Below are 21,294 nucleotides of genomic sequence, written 5' to 3' on the forward strand. Positions count from 1 at the left end.
TTGTGCAAATATGTACAAGGAAGAAACGGTGCGGGTAAGTTCTCCTGTTCAACGAGCCCATGGGATCAATTATCTTTGATCTTTGCGTTACGGCTTCGCTGCATGTCTTGCTACCCACACAATTATTAGTGTACCTAATGCTTACGTGATCCGAGTGGTACAGGTGCCTAAACTGACGGATGACGACCTTCGGGATGATCTTCGGTACACGTAGAGGTTCGAATTTACTTGAGGATGTATTGAGTCTCGCCGACAAGTCGATTTAACGCCGATCACTCGACTTAACGCTCGAGATTGATCCCTCGAATATTTTACGTCTGATCATACCCGGCAGCTTCCTGACTCAGCAACGTTAATCAATAATCTCTGGTTCGTGAAACTGTGAATTGTGGTTGTGACGAGGTGATGGATGAACAGTTTGTGCACTCGTACCACCTTTTCGAGAAAGAGAGAGAGAGAGAGAGAGAGAGAGAGAGAGAGAGAGATACTAGCTGACACTGCGCAATCAGCTACGCATCTGATTGTGTAACGTGAGTTTAGGTATTTAACAATTAAAGATGAACAGACCCCACCGTCTAATTCGAAAGCTGGGAAATGAGAAAAAAATTAGCGTTCAAAAAATCCTTCGCAACGTTATTTACGCCAATGACGGCGAATGCGGATGAAATAATATCCTTACTGTGTGATGGAAATGAATCCGATTCAAATCGAATAATACAAGCTGAAATATCATCGATTTAAAAAAATTTTCTATTACTTGAATATTCAAGATGATTAAACTCTGGTGTTTTCGATCCGACTCTCATATCTCTACCAATAGGGTTCGATTCTACAGAAATCAGTTCTATAGAGCTAATGTTCTACAGATTGTTTTCCTACAGAAAGATATTCGAGATTCACATCAGAAATGAACTTGCATGAATTATTTTACCGGAGAATTGTTCTACAGAACATTTTTCTACTGTACGGAATTCGAGATTAGCATTAAAAATAATATTCAGTTTGAATTATTCTACAGAATATTTTTCTAAAGATTGTGTTTGACACAATGTAAATTCGGAGCACTCATCGAATTGTCTCAAAATCATTATTTAATCGTCAGTTTCGTAAATTTTGATTTAATTTAATTTAGTTTCAATTATTTGCGTTGAATTTGTGTTGGGTGTGTGAAACTATAAAACTTTTCTATAGAGAAATATTCTGTAAAAGAATTCTCCTATAGAATAATTCATACAGAATATCATCTTTTATGCTAATCTCGAAATTCTTTTCTGTCGAAAAATATTACGTAGAACGATTCTCCGGTAGAATAATTCATGCAGGTTTATTTCTTATGCGAATCTCGAATTCCACTCTGTAGGGAAATGTTCTGCCGAAACCATTCTGTACAACATATTCTGTAGAAAATTTTCGCTGTAGAACTGATTTCTGTAGAATCGATCGACCTCTATTTTGAACGGCTCATCTCGTTATTCTCGTTCGGTTGTTTGTTTGTCCGTTTTCAAATATACAAGCTGTTTCCGAGTAAACGCTGCGGTATGTTGGGTTGCCTACGATTGAGGTGCACAAATATCGTTAAGTCAGACGTACCGAGTTATCGATAGTTAGCGCGTTCAAAGTCCTCGCGAGAGTTCTGCACACAACTGGCAAGACTGCCGGTTCCAGCTCACTCAAGAGGACTTTAAACGCGCCAATTGTCGATAACTCAGAAGGTCTGTTTTAACGATATTTGTGCGCCTCTGTGGTTGGCAACCCAACATACAGCGGCGTTTACTCGGAAACACGCTGTATTTAATTATTTCTCAGTACCGTATACGCAAAAGAATATCGCTCTTCGTTGGACGCAACGAAATCATTTGTGTGAATATATTTCGGACGCGTTTTGAAATGACCCGACGTGACTTGACAATACTTGCCAGCGATTTGACGCCTGGGCTTTGATAAAGTAATTCGACTAAATTCGGACCGAGATGTGGGACCGAGATTCATCTAGGCGGAACTCTGGGCTCTCGACCAAAAAGTAAGAACCCAATGGCCCACTAGGTTCGGGGTTTTATCTTGTATCTCAAAGCCAAAGACACGGCGTGAAGATATTTACATATCGTACCATCAATCACACGATCGATCGCGACTTCTCGATCGGCGATCTCTTTCTTTTTCGTGTCGAATATTAGACGGGCATGGGCACCTGCCTGCTTGCTTGCCTGACTGCCTGCCTATACCTTCCTCTGTACCTTTCTGGTTATCTTATCATCACGAAGATCGAAGAGCGCGCCACGCGGTCTGCTTTCCGCCGTCGCCGATGAAGCCGCCGGCGAAATACGTCGCATCTCTTTTCACCGAGAGTCTTTCGGCTCTTCTCTGTCTATCGCTCGTTTCAAGGAAGTTGCAAATCGGCACGTTTCATCAATTTTATCACGAGATTTTTGTACATTGAATACCTGTCAAATTACTATCTTTTCCAGCTGCGAAGATCTCTGTAATATGGAAAATAAAGATGCAAAAATCACTGGAATTTGAAATAAAGATCTCATACATCTGTGCTACGTTTTTCGTCGCTTCAAACTTGTTCAAAACCCAGGATATTAGTTCGATTTTCTTCTATGATAAGTCAGTGTTGTCGGAAAACTATTTTCTACAAAATTGCTGAAACAGATTTTCTTCTTTTTTTCATTTCAACTTCGTGAAGAAAAAGTGTTCAACTTAAACACCATACAACTCAATGTATAAGTACTAATAAATTCTTGACGATATTGTGGCCGAGATTCAAGGATGCAAGTGAAAGCAGTCAGTTATTGAAGAAAAAAAATGTTGCACGTTCAATTTCACTGGCTATTACCTGTAATTTACAAAACAGAAGCTCTCGTTATCCACTTTCCGTGTTTCACCGGGCTCGAACATTATCATTTTTAAATATTTAAAGTAATAAATTCCCGTGAAATGGAATTTGTATTGTGAACTTGATAAAGACCAGGCCGAATAATTTATGGAATCTATAATAAGGATATCAATCTAAGTGCAAATATCTATTTGCAATTGTTGTTCGGTAGATCCTCGGTAGAATTGAGAGATAATTGAGTTTGGTCGAGAATTGCAAAAAAAGTTTTGAACTCTGCAATGAAGCAATGCAAGATTGCCAAGCCGATCATCGTCGATTGTAAATCGTGTAATAAAGTTCGAATCCATTATTCAAAAGGCCATTACTCGAGCATTAATAATTATACCGTTTGACAATTAGCTTCGCTAGACGAGCCATCGACCTGTGACTTGTAAGTGTCGACTTGCATAATCCAACGGAAAGAGAGAGAGAGGGAGAGAAAAAAGCTGATTCTAGACAGGGGATATGAATATCCATTCACCTTTGACAGCGAACACGTCCTAAAGACTCTTCTCCGTTCACAATCAATCCTCCGTTTTGAGCGCGCTTATTCGAACGGTACGGCAGTCGTGAAGAAAAGTTTTACGAACGAACTTGAAACTGAATTTCCTGCAGCAGTTTCCACGACATTATCAATCCCCGACATCGAATAGAACGCTTTGAGAAAGAACGGAAGGTTTTCAAAGGACAATTTATCAAACCCAATGCTCATCTTATTTGCAGACGTTCGTAAAGCTGTTCCTAAAGGTTTGGAAAAGCTTCCACTGATGTATCTGCGGCAACGATTATCACCACTAATGACGAACACTGTTAGGGTACAACGATTCAAATATTCGTCGAGAATGAACCGTGGCGATAAAATCTGGGTTCTTGATGCCCCGTAACGGAGCGTAAATATCGTTTAACGGGCAAACGGAATTCGATGAAAACGCCCAGCGCCGGTACACCTGACCTGCGTATGGCTGGGTGGCCTCGGCCATTACGGATAACAATTACTCATCCGATTTTACTGCCTCTCCACCCTTTCGTACGAAGAAAGGCGTAGTGCCACGTAGAGATGCGTGCTCGTGCTTCCATCGCGGCTCTAGTCTTCTTAATGGGGAAAAAATGGCACGGGTTATAACCGAGGAGAGCCTTGAAGCGTTCTGATTAACATCTCGAGTTACGTTCTCCGCACTGCAGTTCTCATATAAAAGAAGCTCGTAGCGTGGATAAAACGGAAATACCTGTTCCAAATGGACGAATGGCCTTGAACTTTGCGAGCTACTACTTCAGACGGACCGCAACGTTTGGCTAAGACATTTTATTTAATTGGAAAAAGTTTGTATTCCGAAAACAGTCTTTTAAAGTTTTATTTCAGAGATATCCTTCCGTTAGGATTTTTTTTTTCCTGTGATTTAAAAAAACCAAGTGTAACAATCATCTTGACCTCATGATTTATGTGGGAAAGAAATCTTGGACATGTAAGTCGATTAAGGAAACCTAAATTTTTGTAACGACGTTTTGGCCCTTATGTTGGGGTCACTTCTCAGGACACTTCTTTATTTTGCTTAAACATCTACAACAAGAAGCTTCGAGACCCAAAAATTGAGGTTTCCTTATTCGACCTACGTACATCCAAGATTTCTTCTCACGTAAAAAAGAAGTATTTCAAGTAAAAGGGGAAATAATGTCGCTTTTAAACGAAACATCGTTATCGGTACCCAAAAACATGCCTTTGACATTAATCGGTGCAATCATCAGGGTGGCACAACGGATCACCGAAGACGTGGGTCTTCCCTTGAAAAGTTTTAACATACTCATGTACGTCTTATCGGATGTAATCTTCGAATTTAGATAGGAGTAGGAAGACCAATAATCGAGATACCATCAGATGTACCTCCTGGCCATGGAAGACATCGCTCGAACAAATGACTGCAGCATCGATCAACCATCGAGACAAGCCCCTGGTGGGCCTTAGGGTTAGACACAGCAGATACGTGCCTGAAACTTACAGCAAGAATTCTTGTAACACATGCTTTGCTACGCGTTTAATCGTTGCAAGAACAAAGATTGGTTGGAAGAATCGATTCGAATGGATTTGTAGCGCTGATGTAAACATTGATAGCAATACCTAGAAGAAACTGTAAAAGATACCTCGTGTTGGTAATGGAAACCTCCAATATCGCAATATCTTCACCAACAGGTATTCGAAAAATGTTGTTTCTTGCGGAAATTAGATTATCTGTAAACACGAGCAGAATCTTCTTTTGGTTTGCTTTTGCAGCTGGAAAATCCGACATTTCCAATCATCTGTTGCTATTTCAACTATAGCACAAGACGCCTTTTTCTTCTTATCTCATTTACGATAATCATAATCAGACGTAGCAGCGACGAAAGTCTGTTCAATTGAAAATGATGCAGAATCTGCAGGAAATATGGCTTTATTTGAAATTGCGCCGCGTCGTATGACATAATTTCAAATCAAACCTGCTGCTATTGTGACATGCTTTTATGCAATATTACCAGTGTAATTTAACGTAAGCGCTAGAGTTCCCGGTGACGAAACCGGTTCAATTTTTGAACGGTATAACATGGTATGTGTGCCGCACAGCACAATGTCCGCATAACTTCCAATCATCTTCCGAGGTCTTGGATTTAAACGAACGCGAATTACCACCAAGTATATTTTATAATTAACCTCGTATAACTGTCGCTAGTCACTGCACGATTCGTCACTCGAGTCGAGATAGTAAGTAATTGAAGGTCCGATACAATTATTATTGCCTTGTTATTAATTCAATTTATTAGGAAGATTATCTCGAACCGCTGTTATTTATGAACAGGCTTCGGGAGCAATCGAAGCAAAAAATTATCGAATGATAAAAAAAAAAGAAGAATTATGAAGCGAACGTACTGCAGAGACTAAGGCTGAAAACTCTCGAGTCGAATTTAATTCCAAACAACAAATCCTTGACACAGAAAAAAATTGAAAATCACGATTTCCGAGTGGAAAAAAAACCTGGTGATAAGTAATTTGAGAATAATTTCATTCTTATCTAAATTTTTGACACTTAAAGCGAGAAATTTATCTAGTTTTAATTTTAATTATTCGTAGACTTTTTACTTCGCAAATGAATTTTACTTCACAAATCGCAGATGATCAATTGTTCCCTCAGCTTTTCAGCTAATCACTAAAAAACTGTTTGAAAAATCGTCATAATTAGTTGTGAATTCGGCCGATGATGTTACGCAAGATCGTAACTCTGATTTATCATTATAGTAAAAACGTGTCAGTCGAATAGCGTACGATCAAGATAATATTCAATTAATAGGTAAGAGAGAATTTAAGGTTTGACGATTCTTAAGTACCTTCACCTATATAACCGGCTGCATTCCGAGGTTGAAGAAACTTGAAATACTTATGTATAAATATACGGTACGGATAAAAATTAGAATTTATTGTGAGCGGGCCACTTTTCATTCGATAAAGTAAGTCCTAATCGTGATAAGTACAGGTTTCTGGTGTTCGATATTCATTGTAGGTTTTTTGTTTTTTCGTTCGTCATCCGAGCACTCAGGAAACACTATTTCTCGCTATCTATCGGCTTAATTTAACAGAGTCAGTTTTCCGATGGACAGAGGTGTTTTTTAATTAATGCTTCTCCCGTGATGACTCAGGTGTTCAGAATAAATAGTCAATTAATTAAGGATGAATTGGTCGCACCAGCTGCGTGGATAGTGTCGAAAAAAAAAAAAGAAATCGTTTGAAAAATCTCTAGCGATGTTACTTACACCAATGCCTGTAAACACGAATAAAATGACACTCCTACTATGAGATCGAAACGATGTTGAGAAAATTTTAGTAAAAAGGTTTGTAGTTTGGAACGTTCCAGGTTTCTCTCAACTTTGCGACAATTTTTGCTACATTACATAGTCAATCCTTAATTTGTTGATGCGTGTCAATCGTCCGCGCACAGCAACGTGTCAAGAAATTTATGCTTTTCTCCCACGCCAAGAGGAGAGTTGAGAATTTAATGAGCTTGACAACAAGTGTGGGCCTTACACCTCAAGGTGTGGCCTTTGTCATTTTAATTTCAATGCTTCTTACGCATTCCTCGCGAGACAACCATCAGTACTGTACGAAAATAAAATCGACTCGTTATAACATGCGGATTCCTATAATATTTTATCAAAAATAGACAAAAGCTGTCGTGAAATTTAATGTCAATTCCGATATTAAGTATTCTTATCATTCTCACGACGTAAAAAGATGGTCATAGTAATGCGATTTAATCCTTAATTCAATTTTCGTGTTTTGGATCATGTAAGTCCTTGTCATTTGTATGAAATGAACGCTACAATTCTGTTACAACGACTTAAACTTTTATTTATGTGTAGGTTGAAAGTTTTACAGCGTGGCTGACGCCATGTTAGTACGAGCAGTAATTTTCACGTTCGCCAAACTCCGAGCGTTGATCGTTAATTCTCAACATTTCGAACATCGAATCCGATACAAACATGAATCATGCACAATATTTCCGTGGTGTAATAACTCCAATAAGTAAAGCCGTGATCAATTTTCCATCCGCACCTGCAGCACAACGACGCGGTCTCGCAATATGAAAATTCCTGAACGTTGCACAATGTAATCTTTGCCGGATAATTTCTACAGGCTACGCTCACAATCAGTGTCAGACAATCTGCAGATTCATGCACCGTTGGAACAAAAATGGTCATTGCACATTCTCCGTGTAAATTGCAACTGCTGCAGGTTCGTCATACTGTTCTAAACAGTACGAGCCTTAATTACAGGGTAGAGATACGCGGCGGGAATAATTTTTAGATTTTGCAACAATCACGCTACTCGAGGTAATTGCCACAATAAGAGAAAGACGAAGTCGAGATGTTGTGCGCAGTGCATACATTCGTCTAAGACTTGCGGAACGATCATTTTAATGCCGAATTGGAATTGCCGGTGAAATTTTGCTGCCTTCGTGTTGAGATTAGAAAATCCCCACCCTCAAAAAAAGAAAAAATTGGAAGAATTAACTTGCGGGCAATGCAGTTATCTAGTTTGTCATTTTTTTTAAAAACTTTTACCACTTTATTCCGTGACTCGTTATTAGAAGATCGTGACAAAATGTCAGAAATTGTAGAAAACTTCGGTTCGAGTATTGAAACATTAAAAATATTGAATTTGTGTATGTTACTCGAAAACAAAGTCTCTAAAATTCTCGAAATTTCAACAAAAACTTCCTATCGTCACAGGGGATAATATTTTTGGAATAAACGACTGCTTGGATAGGGTTTTTCGTGTGGAAATTGATAAGTAAATAGCCGTGCGGTTCATTCGTATTACGCATGTTCAATCGGATTATTTTCTGCACCATCACGATACCATTGTACGGCCATTTACTACAGCGAAGTTGTAACTTTTTTATAAATTCATTCTTTCCTTATTACCTCCCACGCTGGGGTAAAGAGGTATTATGTGTGTATAATACCAATGCTAACTTTGGCGAATGAGAAATCCGACCGTCGACCGCCTGAGGTTACTCTTCATGTGCTCGTTGAGATACGTTCGTTCACATGCAGTGCTAATAATAGTCAGCCGCAAGTAGCGCCGTTGATGCGTGGGCGAATTGTGTGCCGATTTTTCTTTTCCTTTATCTCTTTTTTGTTTTTTCATTCCCTATGAATTCTTCGTTGTTATACTTTGATCAAATCAGGCTTCATAGTTTTTCAAATTTGAATAATTATTAGAAGAAACGTCCGCACGCGAGAGTTTTTGAAAGTTTGGAAAAATTCAGTGCAAGTTTAATTTTACGAGAGAAAACAATTTTTTGTGAAAAAAAAAACAAAAAAAAAAAAAAAAAAACAGATGTTCTCTTGAAAAATAAGAAGACAGATTTGCGGTTATATATGACGAATATAAATGGATAACCGCAAGTGCTTGTCACTTTACTTATACATACATACGCACAGTTAACGTAAATGTTTACGCAATTCATTGATTAGGATAAAAATTCCTGGATCGAAAACTACGAAGGAAAAAAATAGAAACCAGGCGTCTCGGGCGTTAAATCATTGCTCGACCAGGATAAAAGCCTTGACTGAATTAAACATGTAAATTTCTGCTGCTGACAATAAGCATGCCGACACAAGTGATGATTTCTTGCAGCCAGACACGCGTACAAATCTATTATATGTAAGTACATGTGTACTTGGTACAAAATGATTCATTATGGATACGAAGGTTTCCGACTTTATTGTTGGTATGGTATAAATGGGGAGGAAATCAAGGCAGATTGAAAGTCTGACTGCGCATGAGCGAGTCTTTGACGGATATTCATGCAGGTTGGCCAACTGAAACTTCAGCTACGAATTGCGGTGCAAGCAGTATGTTGGTGATGCGAAGTTTTTCATTTTAAGGTAGTTGGGTAGCGACAGTAACGCCATCCGACGGATAATAGTGAGCACTGTATTCCTCAAATAATCAGAAAATAAATTTGAGGAACGACGCGTGATTTTCTTGTGTTGCAGTCTGCTTGAACCCTCGCTATAATATTTATTTTTGTGAATCAAAACGTCTGATCAGTTACGATTTAAGGGGAGATTCGCGAAAGAATAATAAAAATAAAGTGTTTCAGCGATTTCATATCTAAACAGCAGAAAATAAATAATTTGAACACCGCGCGTAATTTGCATACTTGCGATGTTGCCAAATCTATAATCTAACCGAAATCACAATGGAAGTTTTTTTTTTTTTTTTTAGATTATATTTTTAATTATTAATCCTAAATGTCCATCTTACCTTATTCAATATTTTTGACCCGTCCAGCGTCCCCAACATTTTATTCCAAATCAACCAACTCGAAACTATCAGTTTTTATCCCAGTCCCTATCTACACAATGTAAAATAGCTCAAATTTGAAATCAAAACACTCAGTACCTGAATGGTAAAATATTTTAAAACTTTAGAGGATTGTTTAAAATTACTCAAAAACTTATGTAGATAAAACTCATGTGAGTTAAACATTTCCGAAATTATTGCCCAACCACCTTAAGTAGATTTCAAATAATTGGTGTAATGATTTTGGCAGACTCGAAAAACTTTATTGCATGCTGATTGATTACTGATGCGAGTCATCAAAAGTACACAATTGCAATTCGCCACTTTAAATGTGAGAGAATGACTCATCATGCCTCGTTTCGAGGAAGTTGGCACCCCTGTTTCACAGAGAAAAATGACCGACCATTGAAGTTCATCTATTTTACGCATGCGCAATCGGTCACTTAGTCTGATGATTTTTACAGACTCCTCTCGGCATACCGGGACGATCTCTTGAAACTTGAAAATCAACCGCGCATGCGCCAAATAATTCAATACCATTGGTCGGCGAAATCTTCTCGCAGCTATATTTTTTTCTGCGATGCAAGCGAGCCAACGTACGGAAAATGAGTACGTTTGAATTTTCAAAGAGCATAAGCATTAAATTCCGACCGTTCTTTGAAGAATCAACTTTCCGATCCAATAACAAATGCTTCCCAAACCTTTCCGAGTCACTACCTCAATTATTTAAGAATCTAACCTCGAAAATTCGTATCAACTACATCGCCGCCAGAAACAGAGTTTGACAGCTGAAACTCGGGATGGCCAGCCTGCACGAACAGCCGATAAAACTCGCGCATGCGCGGTGTTGATTTTCAAGTTTCAAGAGATTGTCCCGGCATACGCTGGCATGCATGTAAATTATTACATTATATTATATTCACCAGTTTCGCCGAAATTTGGTCATTAAGTTCTTTTCGCGCCCTAGTCGTTCTTGATTTCATATCAAGATTCCAAAATCTTTTTTAAAACAGCAAAAACAATTTAGCAGATTCGTATAACGAATATCTCCGATATATTTTTGAGATCGAAATCACGCGGCCGGAATCCGGTAGGTAATGCATAACAGCGACGGGCGGTTATGACATCGATTAATCGTTCGGAAGCCAAATTTCTCAAATCATATACCCAAGGACTCGTATTCTGGCACGGAAAAAATCTACGCAGACATTCTTTCCATGACACGTAACAAATTGTTAGCTTTACCGCTATGACGAATATACACGAATTCCTTGGTCTTGCAACGAACGCGTCTAGGCGTAAGGATCAAAGTTTATTTTGGCAAAGGCCAAAGCCATTTATAATCGAATTAATAGTTCGGAGAGCATCCACTTTTCACAGAAGAGCTTATGCTCGGATGCCGTTTTTGCAATTTATTCTTTTATTTGTTTTGTTCTATGTAATCAAACACATCCAAACACATCATTCATTCACGAGTCTATTCTCATTTGTGTTTTGTTGTTGTTGTTGTTGTTGTTATTATTATTATTATTATTAACCAGATTGCTTGACAAAACTTAATATGAAAGTACTTCAAAATAAAACTAAAAATTACAATTAAAGTTATTTGGTAACGGTTTACAAGGCATTGTTATTGCACATCAGTATTTCTTAAATAATTCCAATTAATCTTTTTGCAGTTCTTGCTTTTTATATTTTTTATAAAATTTTGGGACTATTGAAGTTCCACTGCAATATACTTGTAACTTATCCTTCCAATTTCTTTTTCTACTTCGTCTAATTTAGAACACTGTTATGTACACTCTAGATTAGACTAATTACTGTTTTATTGGCTGATCCTCAAATATACCATAAGTAGCAACACTATAGTATATTCCGTACACAATGATTCTTGATAATACATGTAAAAGGTATTTAGTGTTTCGATAAGTGTTCCATGATTGACCGTATGAAAAGCTTCAGCTAAATCTAAAAATACTGCTGCAGTTGGTTTACTTTGATATAAATTTTCTAAAATAATTTCAGTTACTTTAGCGATTACATCTTTTGATACAAATCTCATCTTAAAGCCAAACGGCGAGTTTGAAAGGATTTTATATTTCTTTAGGAAACCTGTGATTCTAACATGCAACAGCTTCTCGTAAATTCTTGCAAAATTAGATATACGTGAAATGGGTTTGTAATTACTAGGGAAGTATTTATCACAAGTCTTAAAAACAAGACCTATTATTAGGCTCAAGAAAAATTGAGCTTTTGACTAATTTAAATTTACGTACATTAGCTTCGTTACTTTTAGTTTTTATATTGCTTCATAACTTTTTCCCTACCCCAAAAAATTATTCATTCAAATGATTTGCCATATTCTCTTTGCCTTCAATTTTATCCCTTGTAATATAAAAATTTCTTACTCGTTTACCCAATTTTTTTTTATTCACATATGACCAAATTCTCTTGTGATCAATTCCACATTTTGGTATTTCCCTTCTCTCGAAATCTTGTTTCGTTCTTTTAGCAGTACATTCAGTTTACTAGCACATTTTTTATAAGCTTTCCTGAAAATCTGGTTATCTGTGTTTTTTCTATTTTGTATACAAACGCTCTTTTTCCATTACACATCCAATGAATTCGTTAGTTATCCAATCTTTTTGTTTGTGTTGTTTTTCTTACTGAATTTAGGAACCAATAGCTTTAGTAAATATGGCCTTACATTGTTCTACGAAAATATTTTTTCATATTGCATCTAAATTTTATAGCCAAGTAATTAAATCTATAACATAAGCCCTGTGAACCTAGATTCGAGTATGTACTACTTTATATGTTGAACAGGAAACTCTTTGTTCGTGGACACCATTTTTCATATACACATCCTGACTTTCAACTGAACAGTTCAGTCAGTGAAAAAATTAATTGTGCAACTATTGGGACATCGTTAAATACAGTTCCCAATCTATGTCTTATTATCAACATCAAATCAGAAGCACGAGTGATTCTTACATACTGTAAATAAAAAAAAAAGAGAACAAAAACGACTAATTCGCTTGGCGGGTAAAAAATAAAATAAGACGATACAAGAATCACTGGAAGAAGATTCTCATATAATTACATATAATGAAAGACGAAAGTGGTTATAATTTGTGCATCCAACGATTCAATTGACGAGCGTCTATATACCATTCGCAATTCCGTAGAAAGATTTTGTCATAATTCATTTCAAGAAGATGTACACAAAACGATTAATCATCTGCCCACCTAATCACTGATCAATATTCATTGATCAGGTCTAATCGATTTACGAAAAAGGGCTGATTCATAAATAAACACTAACGACACGTCACATACTTATAATGTATACCATATCCGTACATTATACGAGATACGCGTATACATGTATACGCATATAAACTAGCCTTGATGAATTGACGCCTCAATCAATTGCCTGCATTTTGTTATTTTTATATCTTCTTCTCATCGGCAATTAATCCTTCCTTTCAGATAACATCGACGACGAGGCGCCGGCACTTTTGATCGACGATACTTCCGGCCCGAAGATTTACGTCGGCGAGCATCCCAGGCGGGAAAGACGTTCTATATACCGAAAGTCTCACGCCGAAGAATCCAGAGAGGATTACTACACTGACAGTGACGATTTTGGGAGGGATGATGTCAGCGAGTTCGTCAGACACGGCGATCAGCGGCAATTCTTGGGGCAATATCAGCGGCCCCGTAACAGGTTATATTCTCTATAATCCATTTTCACCTGCTGCCGAGCTTCGGGCATTGATCATTTCAATTGGTCACTGTGCGACACGCGATCAGGATGTAATCCGAGAAACATTAAAATGATCGTAAAGTCTCAATACAATAATTCTTATATCATTGACGAACAGCTTTATAAGCTTATAATATTGTTTAATTTATGCTTTCAGGTATTTTCCTAACGAACGTCGAATAAATCCTCTGCAGAAATATCAAAACTACGAAATCGAGGATCCTTTTAGTTCTTGGAGACCACGGCGAGCTCTTCCTCAGGAGTATTTCATCGAAATAATGGTCGTTGCCGATGCGAAGATGGCCGAATACCACGGAGAAGGACTACAGAACTACATTCTCATCCTGATGAGCACCGTGAGTATAATAATTTTTACCAATTTATCTCGCAAGAATTATCGTTACTCGTGCAAGTCTCATCAGCGTTTTGTTGGTTCATAATTGAGTAGCCGGCATTTGAGCCGATTAAAAAACGAATTATTAATAGTAAAAGTATTTGATCTCTTCTACTTGCCCCCTGTCACTCCGTATTTGAATGCAACAGACCGAGAGGAGACGCTGAAACTTAGCAGGCAATGCGATCTATTGCGCATGCGCAAAATAATGAAACTATTGGTCAGCGAGATTGTATCACGGTAATACTTTCGACCGCAAAGTAGAGGAGCCAAGTTACTTGAAACGGGGTATGAGATGTCAAATTCTCCTGCGTCAAGTGGCAAATTAAAATGATGTTGCTACGATTGTAACATAGATAGACAACTATAGTTAGCCGTATGTAGTACCATAAGATAGACGCTACCCGCTAGGCAACAGTCCCATATATAATATATATATATATATACATATATATATACCCAGACTACTGTAAACACACTCACCTGAATAAACGTCTTTGTTATTACTTAAAATATATTCTTGATGATCGTAAAACTACTAAACTACGTTACAATGACGACTCGTAGCAGTCATCAGTCAGTTTACAATGAAAGTTTGCTAAACCTTCCCAAATCACTACTACATTAACTACTTGCGATTTGTTTCACTCAAAATAATCTGCGCCACCTACATAACCTCTATCAGCCGCGCATGGTGGCTTGAATTTCAGTTGGTCAGCCTGCATGAAAATCGTACAAAGCTCGCGCATGCGCAAGTCCAATTTTCACAATCTGCCAAGTTCCACAGTTTCCCGTCGGTATGCAATTCAAAACTTTCTAAGAAGCAGAGGAAACGTCCAACTCAATATTGTATCCACTGAATAAAAAATATGAAGATATCGTTAATCACTGCAGGAAAAAATATATCATATAAAAATGAAACGAGATTCCAATTGCAACAGGTTCCTACTTCAGAGGGTTGAGTACAATGTAGTTATCAAACGGTAGAATCTCTTACCGGTTTATAAAAGTGTCATTAATCATCGAGCTCTCATTGATCGCGGATCCACGAGTAAAACATTATGCAAATCGATTCGTGGCCAAGTTTTCCGTGCCCTGATAGTTTTTTTCTTTCCTTTCTCTTTTTTTTTTTTTGATCTTTCTCGTTCTCCTTCGTAAGTTTTCGACACAACCATGATCGTTGCATGAAATACCGTGAACAAGATACCACCGGACAGGCCGTCCTTCATTCTTGATAGTTACATGCACCTGTATTATGTCCTATCATATGCGCGAATCGCAACCACCTTTTTTGGACACTGAGAGAATCGTGTATTGTGATTAATTTGATCCACGATTTGATACATCTCATGCCTACAATCGCACATAATTATTGTCTACCTTAAGCTTGTATTGTTTTCATTCTTGTAATCAGTTTCACACTTACACACATCTAACGTAATATTCATACAGAAGAACATTGCAATTGTACTAAGATACGGCAAAACATGTAAAGCAGGAAAGAGATCGCTTGTATGATGAATCGCTGAGCAGCGTGTGTAACGCTCTGGATCGAATACTTCAGGATATATAATCCCTTCCTTCCAGATACATTGTGTACCGATATATGAATACCCGCGGAGAATAAGGTGCTCGATGCAAATGTCACCAGCGATGCGAATAAATTCCATTATACTCGTACCTATTGGCGTCCAGGTCATTGTCAGCTCCTTGATTCCACCGGCAGGATATAATTTATTGCGAATAGGACATGTGCCGGAACCAGAAATGCGAGATTTTCACATGGATACTTGCCTAGGCATAAATCAGATTCTCTCTATAGTTACTCACCGTATGTATACACGCAGAGAAAGGATTCTCTGAATTTACAAAGCATGGCGAAGAAATGTGGCAAAAGAAACGTTTCGTTGATTTAATGTCATTTAATCCAATACAAACGTCGTTAGAATGATAATTTTGGTCGTTCAGTGATACCACCTTTATTTGAATCAGCAAAAACATTTTTTCACCATATTTGGAGAATCCAACGAATCCTTTCTCCGCGTGTATTCTTTCAAAGCAAAACCGTTGGTTATAATACTTAAGGTAACACCATTGAGAAATCATTGAATGTGGACTATGAAACTGGAAACTGATGATAACATTTTTCTTCGATAACGAACGTCATAAAAAGACACTTCGTTTCGTAGCTAGAGATTGAGGTTATGTTTATAGCCAAAATAAGTGAAGTTTCACTCGGTCGGTAAAAACTAACTATATCAGCCTTCCAAGGTCTACATGCATCGTGAGGTGCACTAGCCAAGGGTGACTTATAAAGCATAGCTGGAATTTGATCTCCCTGCTGAGGATCAATCAATCATTAATCATGACAGTACAACGTGTATAATGTACGAGTGATCAAGCCTCCATGGCCTGTTGATCAAACTGCAGATCACTCCAGTCATTTAAAATGGTGATTCCTTGTGACTCGACTTGCGCTGAGAATCTCGAAGGATGGTTGATAAAATGAGCGTGTAATAAATTATAATTAATCACATTGCTATCGGGAGGAAGAATGCAGCTGTTATGGTTCGTTGTATAAATACCGTCCGAGTGAAAAACGAATACGAAAATAAAATGTTTTCACTTCTCGGTAGAATCGTGAGGTTGGTGCAGACAGATCGGTGATTAAACCGATATTTCACCATTACGAAATACATTAATATGTTACAGTGAAAATAAAACGAGGTGAAACCTTGTAACTGTTACATAACAGCCATAAGTTGCTTGCGAATAACGAAGGTGTAAGTTCTTTGTATCGTATAATTTACTTAAGGTATGTTAAGTCGTTATTTCACCGATCAATCGGCGATCACGAAGCAAGTTCCGACCCAACTGCTTTGGCATCGTTCTTTGCGAAAGTCATCCCGACCCGTAAGATGCAGATTTTAACAAATGTCGTTTTGGATAGGAAATAAATTCAAGGTTAGGTACTTGATATTAGCATCAAGAAATTCGCTCTCTGTACGAAAATCAAATAATGAGAATAATTTAGTGAAGTAAGATTCAAAAAAAATCAATTTATCTCTTGCCATTCGCTCTTAGAGGGAAAATTCTGCCTCGATAGTATCGAAAGTTAATGGCTTTTAAGCTAAACCTTAGACAAAGTTGCATTCCACTGACTGATAGTAATGGCGGTAATTACGAAATTAATCTCTGCAATTATGAGAGCAATTAAAACCTCCACGTAACTAACGTAATTAATATTCTGCACTGGAACTGCTTAGAGTTGTCTAAGCTTTGGAACGAGTATTGGGTAATATTTGTTTTTCAAATCGTTCGGCATTAATTATTTCTGACCTACTTGCGGTGCAAGTAACATCTCATTACTTGAGATACTTGAACCAGTCCCCACGTGTCCGTGAATCATTCACTGCGACGAATTTTTCATGTATTTCGAATGCTTTCTTGTCCGTAATTGTTGAGCGGATAATTTCATTTCTGAATTGTTATTATAACTATAAGGATATAATATTCTATCCCGACCTTATAACGTAAAATGCAACCACAATTATATCGTACTGACGAAAACAGACGGTACAGACCGTATACATGGACAATTACGTATGTTAATCCTGACCGAAATATTTCATTCAATCGAAAGTACCTACGGCGAGGGAAGAGAGAGAGAAATAGAGAGAGAGAGAGAGATTATGCGGACAAGTAACAAATAACCCACGAGCGCTCAGCAGGTAAGAGATAATACCTGTTTGATCGAAAAATATCAGGTTCACAACTTAACACCGATGGCTAATTACGATTTAATCATATTTGCCAACCGAATACACGACACGAGCTACTCTCGAAACCGTACCTCATGTGCATGTTTGCCGGAGGCAAGAACGTGATTAAACACACGAAATAGCTGACGATGGGCGGCGCAAACTTCGGGTCGGGAACAGTTTCACAAGTGTGTGTACAATATATAAATACTTGTCGCACTATAAATGCACTACCAGCGGAGGTTTTCCCTGTATTCGGTAGTTTCAACTTACAACATTTTTAGAATGAATGAGCTCCATCGTCTGAATAAAAAATCAGGTAAACAGTTGAAACATCTTTAAAATCTCCGGCAAGATATATGCGCCAATGATGGTGAACGATGATGAAACGATAATGCGATTATGTCATGAAAATTGATCTGAGCAAATTCGAATATCGCAAATTGAGGTATCAATAATTTGAGAAAAGATTTAACAGTCAGGACGTACATAATGATAATGCTCCGGTGTTTTTGATCCAGTTCTAATGTTCTGGGCTCATTAATCCTTGATCCAATCCGCAAAATATAGTTTATGTGCACCGAGAGTACCACTGTGAAATTAGTAGCGGAAACGCCATTCTTTCCGTGAAAAAGTGCTTGACGTAAATGTGATTCTATGCGTCACAAAGTATCGTGCCCAACTATGCCGAACTGTCTGTACACTCCGAAGGTCAAAACACAAAGGAATACATGAGCTTTTAACACCTTACTATCATTGTATCGTTCTCGCAATAACTTCGCCTAGCACATGCTGTTCAAATGAATCTAATCACATGGATACAATGAGGGTTGCATGTCTCAGGCGTAATTGGGACGCTTCATCCTGTATGCAGGCAAATCGCACCACACGAATGTAAACATGTGAAAGTAATCGAAAGTACTCAGTTTTTGAAAAAGCTTGGCAGGACCTAGGAAATTGCACATCAAGTGGCATACGTGTAAACACGTTTGGCGAGATATTCCTTGAGTAATTGTTGCGGTGAATATTTTACTGGTAACTAGTAATCGTCCACTAATAATCGTATATGTAACTATCCACCGGCGAGGCATTGACGCACTAATTGAAAGTGTTCTCACTTTACTAAACTGGAGCTGACAGCTGCAGCTCGTTTCCGAAGATGTAAACAATTAACACGCAATATCAACACTAGGAATTCAATTTACATTTATACTCATCGAATCGGGCTTAACTGCGGTTCGTGAGCGCATTGATGAAACAACACGGATTCGTTCTTTAGGTACATGTACGATAACACAGGAAAATCATTGAAGCTCATATATTGTTCATCAAGAAACAAATTAAGAACAATTATTCGCATGTATGATACGAACAAATATATGAAAATAATTTCCACGTTTTCGAACCATTGCAAGTATGACATCTTTAAGGTTTTTGAGACATTCTATCGCGAATGTATGTCGTTAAAATTCTACAATGGTAATTGTAATATGCGAAGAGATCGTTTAGTCGACTCCGGCGCTCAGCTATTCGCTTGCAATTAAGTAAATGTGCGTGACCAAGAGTATGGTAGGTAGGTGTAATATACTGTAAACAGCGCCCAAGTCTAAAGATTCAAGATCACCCGGAGTGCCTTGGGCAAATTGGAGTTTACGACCCAGCGGTGCTCTGGGAATAACGAGCTACCTCGCACGTTCATCCACGGTATACCATAAGCATACACAGCTACGAGTGGTGAGAAAATAATTGAAACCTTGGTCGAGGAAGTTCTGTAGTTAAATGAACGATTGGAAATGGACCGTTTTTACGACTCTTTATTTCTACTTCGCCACCGCGTGTATGTTAGATATACGTTACAGGTATATAAGTACATACCGGGACTATCTCTTGAAATTTGAAAATCAACCGCGCATGCGCACCAAATGATTCAATTTCATTGGTCGGCGAAATCTTCCCGCAGCGATATTTTTGTCCGCGATCCAGGCGAGCCAACGTACACAAAGTGTGTACGTTTGAATTTTCAAAGAGCATAATCGTTAAATTTCGACCGTTCTTTGAAGAATCAATTTTCCGACCCGATAACAAATGCTTCCCAAACCTTTCCGAGTCACTACCTCAATTATTTAAGATTCTAACCTCGAAAATTCGTATCAACTACATTGCCGCCAGAAACAGTTCGATAGCTGATATTCGGGATGGTCAGCCTGCACGAACAGCGGATAAAACTCGTGCATGCGCAATTGATTTTCAAGTATCAAGACATTGTCCCGGTATGATTATTTCCACACATACCAGGAAGCAAAGTTTTATTTCACCTTATGTGTTAGAAAGAAAGGACGTCACATTTTACTTTGATTTCCTACTTTTCTTAAAAGCAAAAATGAAAATAGTAACACTAATGTCTAATTGGGCTATCGTATCCAACCACATTATGCAAAATTAAATGTAACTGTACGCTTCTTTTGTGCGTTTGTGTTGCAGGTATCACTTATCTACAAGGATCCTTCGATCGGGAATGCGATCAGCATTGTTGTCGTGAAGATAAAGAACACCACCGAAACCTTCGGTACTAAACAAGTAAACAATGGAGGAATACCTGCTAATGAAATGCTGAACACATTCTGTTTGTGGCAAAAGCATAACAACAATCCCGATGAAACATCTCCGGAACATTACGATGCTGCACTTCTTCTCACAAGGTTCCGTTTCATATTTCAATCTGACTACGACAAGAAAAACCTTTTCTTCTTGCAAAATTGATTTAGTATTTTATGACCTTGACCTTGACCTTGATCTCGATACTAGAAACGGAGAACTTGATGACACACGTTATTTTCGAATCCGCTTGTTTCACAATTATGTTCACAAAATAATATTAAAATTGAGCTCTTCTTTTCTTTTTCTCGGTAATCTAAAGGGAAAACCTGTGTCACAACACACAAGAACAAAGATGCGATACACTCGGGTTGGCGCAATTGGGAAAAATGTGCAACCCGCGATCATCTTGCGCAATTGTGCAGGACAATGGATTGGCAGCAGCGTTTACCATCGCTCATGAAATTGGCCACGTGTACGATTATACTTGAATATAATTAATTTGAACAAGCCACCACTACCGATTACTAATTCTAGAATCAAACCATCCAAGATCGGATTATGCTGATTATTTTTCGGAAGTTCTAAGGCGTCTAGGAAAAAATAAACTACTTTTAAATCTTTAACATCATGTGGCATAACTTCTTGTGCCACAGTTCAATGACACACAAACATTGGATAGCCAGAGTCTCAATTTGTTGTAATCCGATGTTAACAGCATCTTCAGACGATGCCGTAGTCCAGTCTTTACTAACCAAATAAAATGTCATTTATTTACCATTATTGGAGCCTGCTCGTCGTTTGCGAAATACCCAAAAAAATGTTTGTTGCACGCAGCAATAATGCCAAAAAGATGTATCACTGTAATTGTATGGCCACGAAATGCAGGAATACATTTTCTGACGCCATTATTATATGCAAAAAAAAAAAAAGGTCTTTGGACATTTTTGTTCGGCATTGCAAAGTAAATTTTGCTATTTGCGGCATTTTTGGGTGAGTGATGTGAAGGCTACTAATGATAGTGAAAGTAGGTGGCATTTTAGTTTACTCGATCGGTAAATA

At 37.9% G+C, this 21,294-nt stretch overlaps 1 protein-coding gene across 4 annotated transcripts in view; it reads left to right on the plus strand.

The window, feature by feature from the left end:
* Nucleotides 1-21,294, plus strand: part of LOC124215349 (A disintegrin and metalloproteinase with thrombospondin motifs 9) — a 180,961-nt gene that overhangs the window by 139,001 nt on the left and 20,666 nt on the right. For all 4 annotated transcript variants that reach the window (XM_046618652.2, XM_069134263.1, XM_046618653.2 and 1 more), the window contains 4 exons: nucleotides 13,206-13,443; nucleotides 13,640-13,838; nucleotides 20,119-20,336; nucleotides 20,555-20,707. In XM_046618652.2, coding sequence (XP_046474608.1) covers nucleotides 13,206-13,443; nucleotides 13,640-13,838; nucleotides 20,119-20,336; nucleotides 20,555-20,707 — 808 coding nt within the window. The remainder of the gene's footprint in view (nucleotides 1-13,205; nucleotides 13,444-13,639; nucleotides 13,839-20,118; nucleotides 20,337-20,554; nucleotides 20,708-21,294) is intronic.

The sequence above is a fragment of the Neodiprion pinetum genome, chromosome 3 (genome assembly GCF_021155775.2).
Source record: "Neodiprion pinetum isolate iyNeoPine1 chromosome 3, iyNeoPine1.2, whole genome shotgun sequence".
Taxonomy (NCBI): domain Eukaryota; kingdom Metazoa; phylum Arthropoda; class Insecta; order Hymenoptera; family Diprionidae; genus Neodiprion; species Neodiprion pinetum.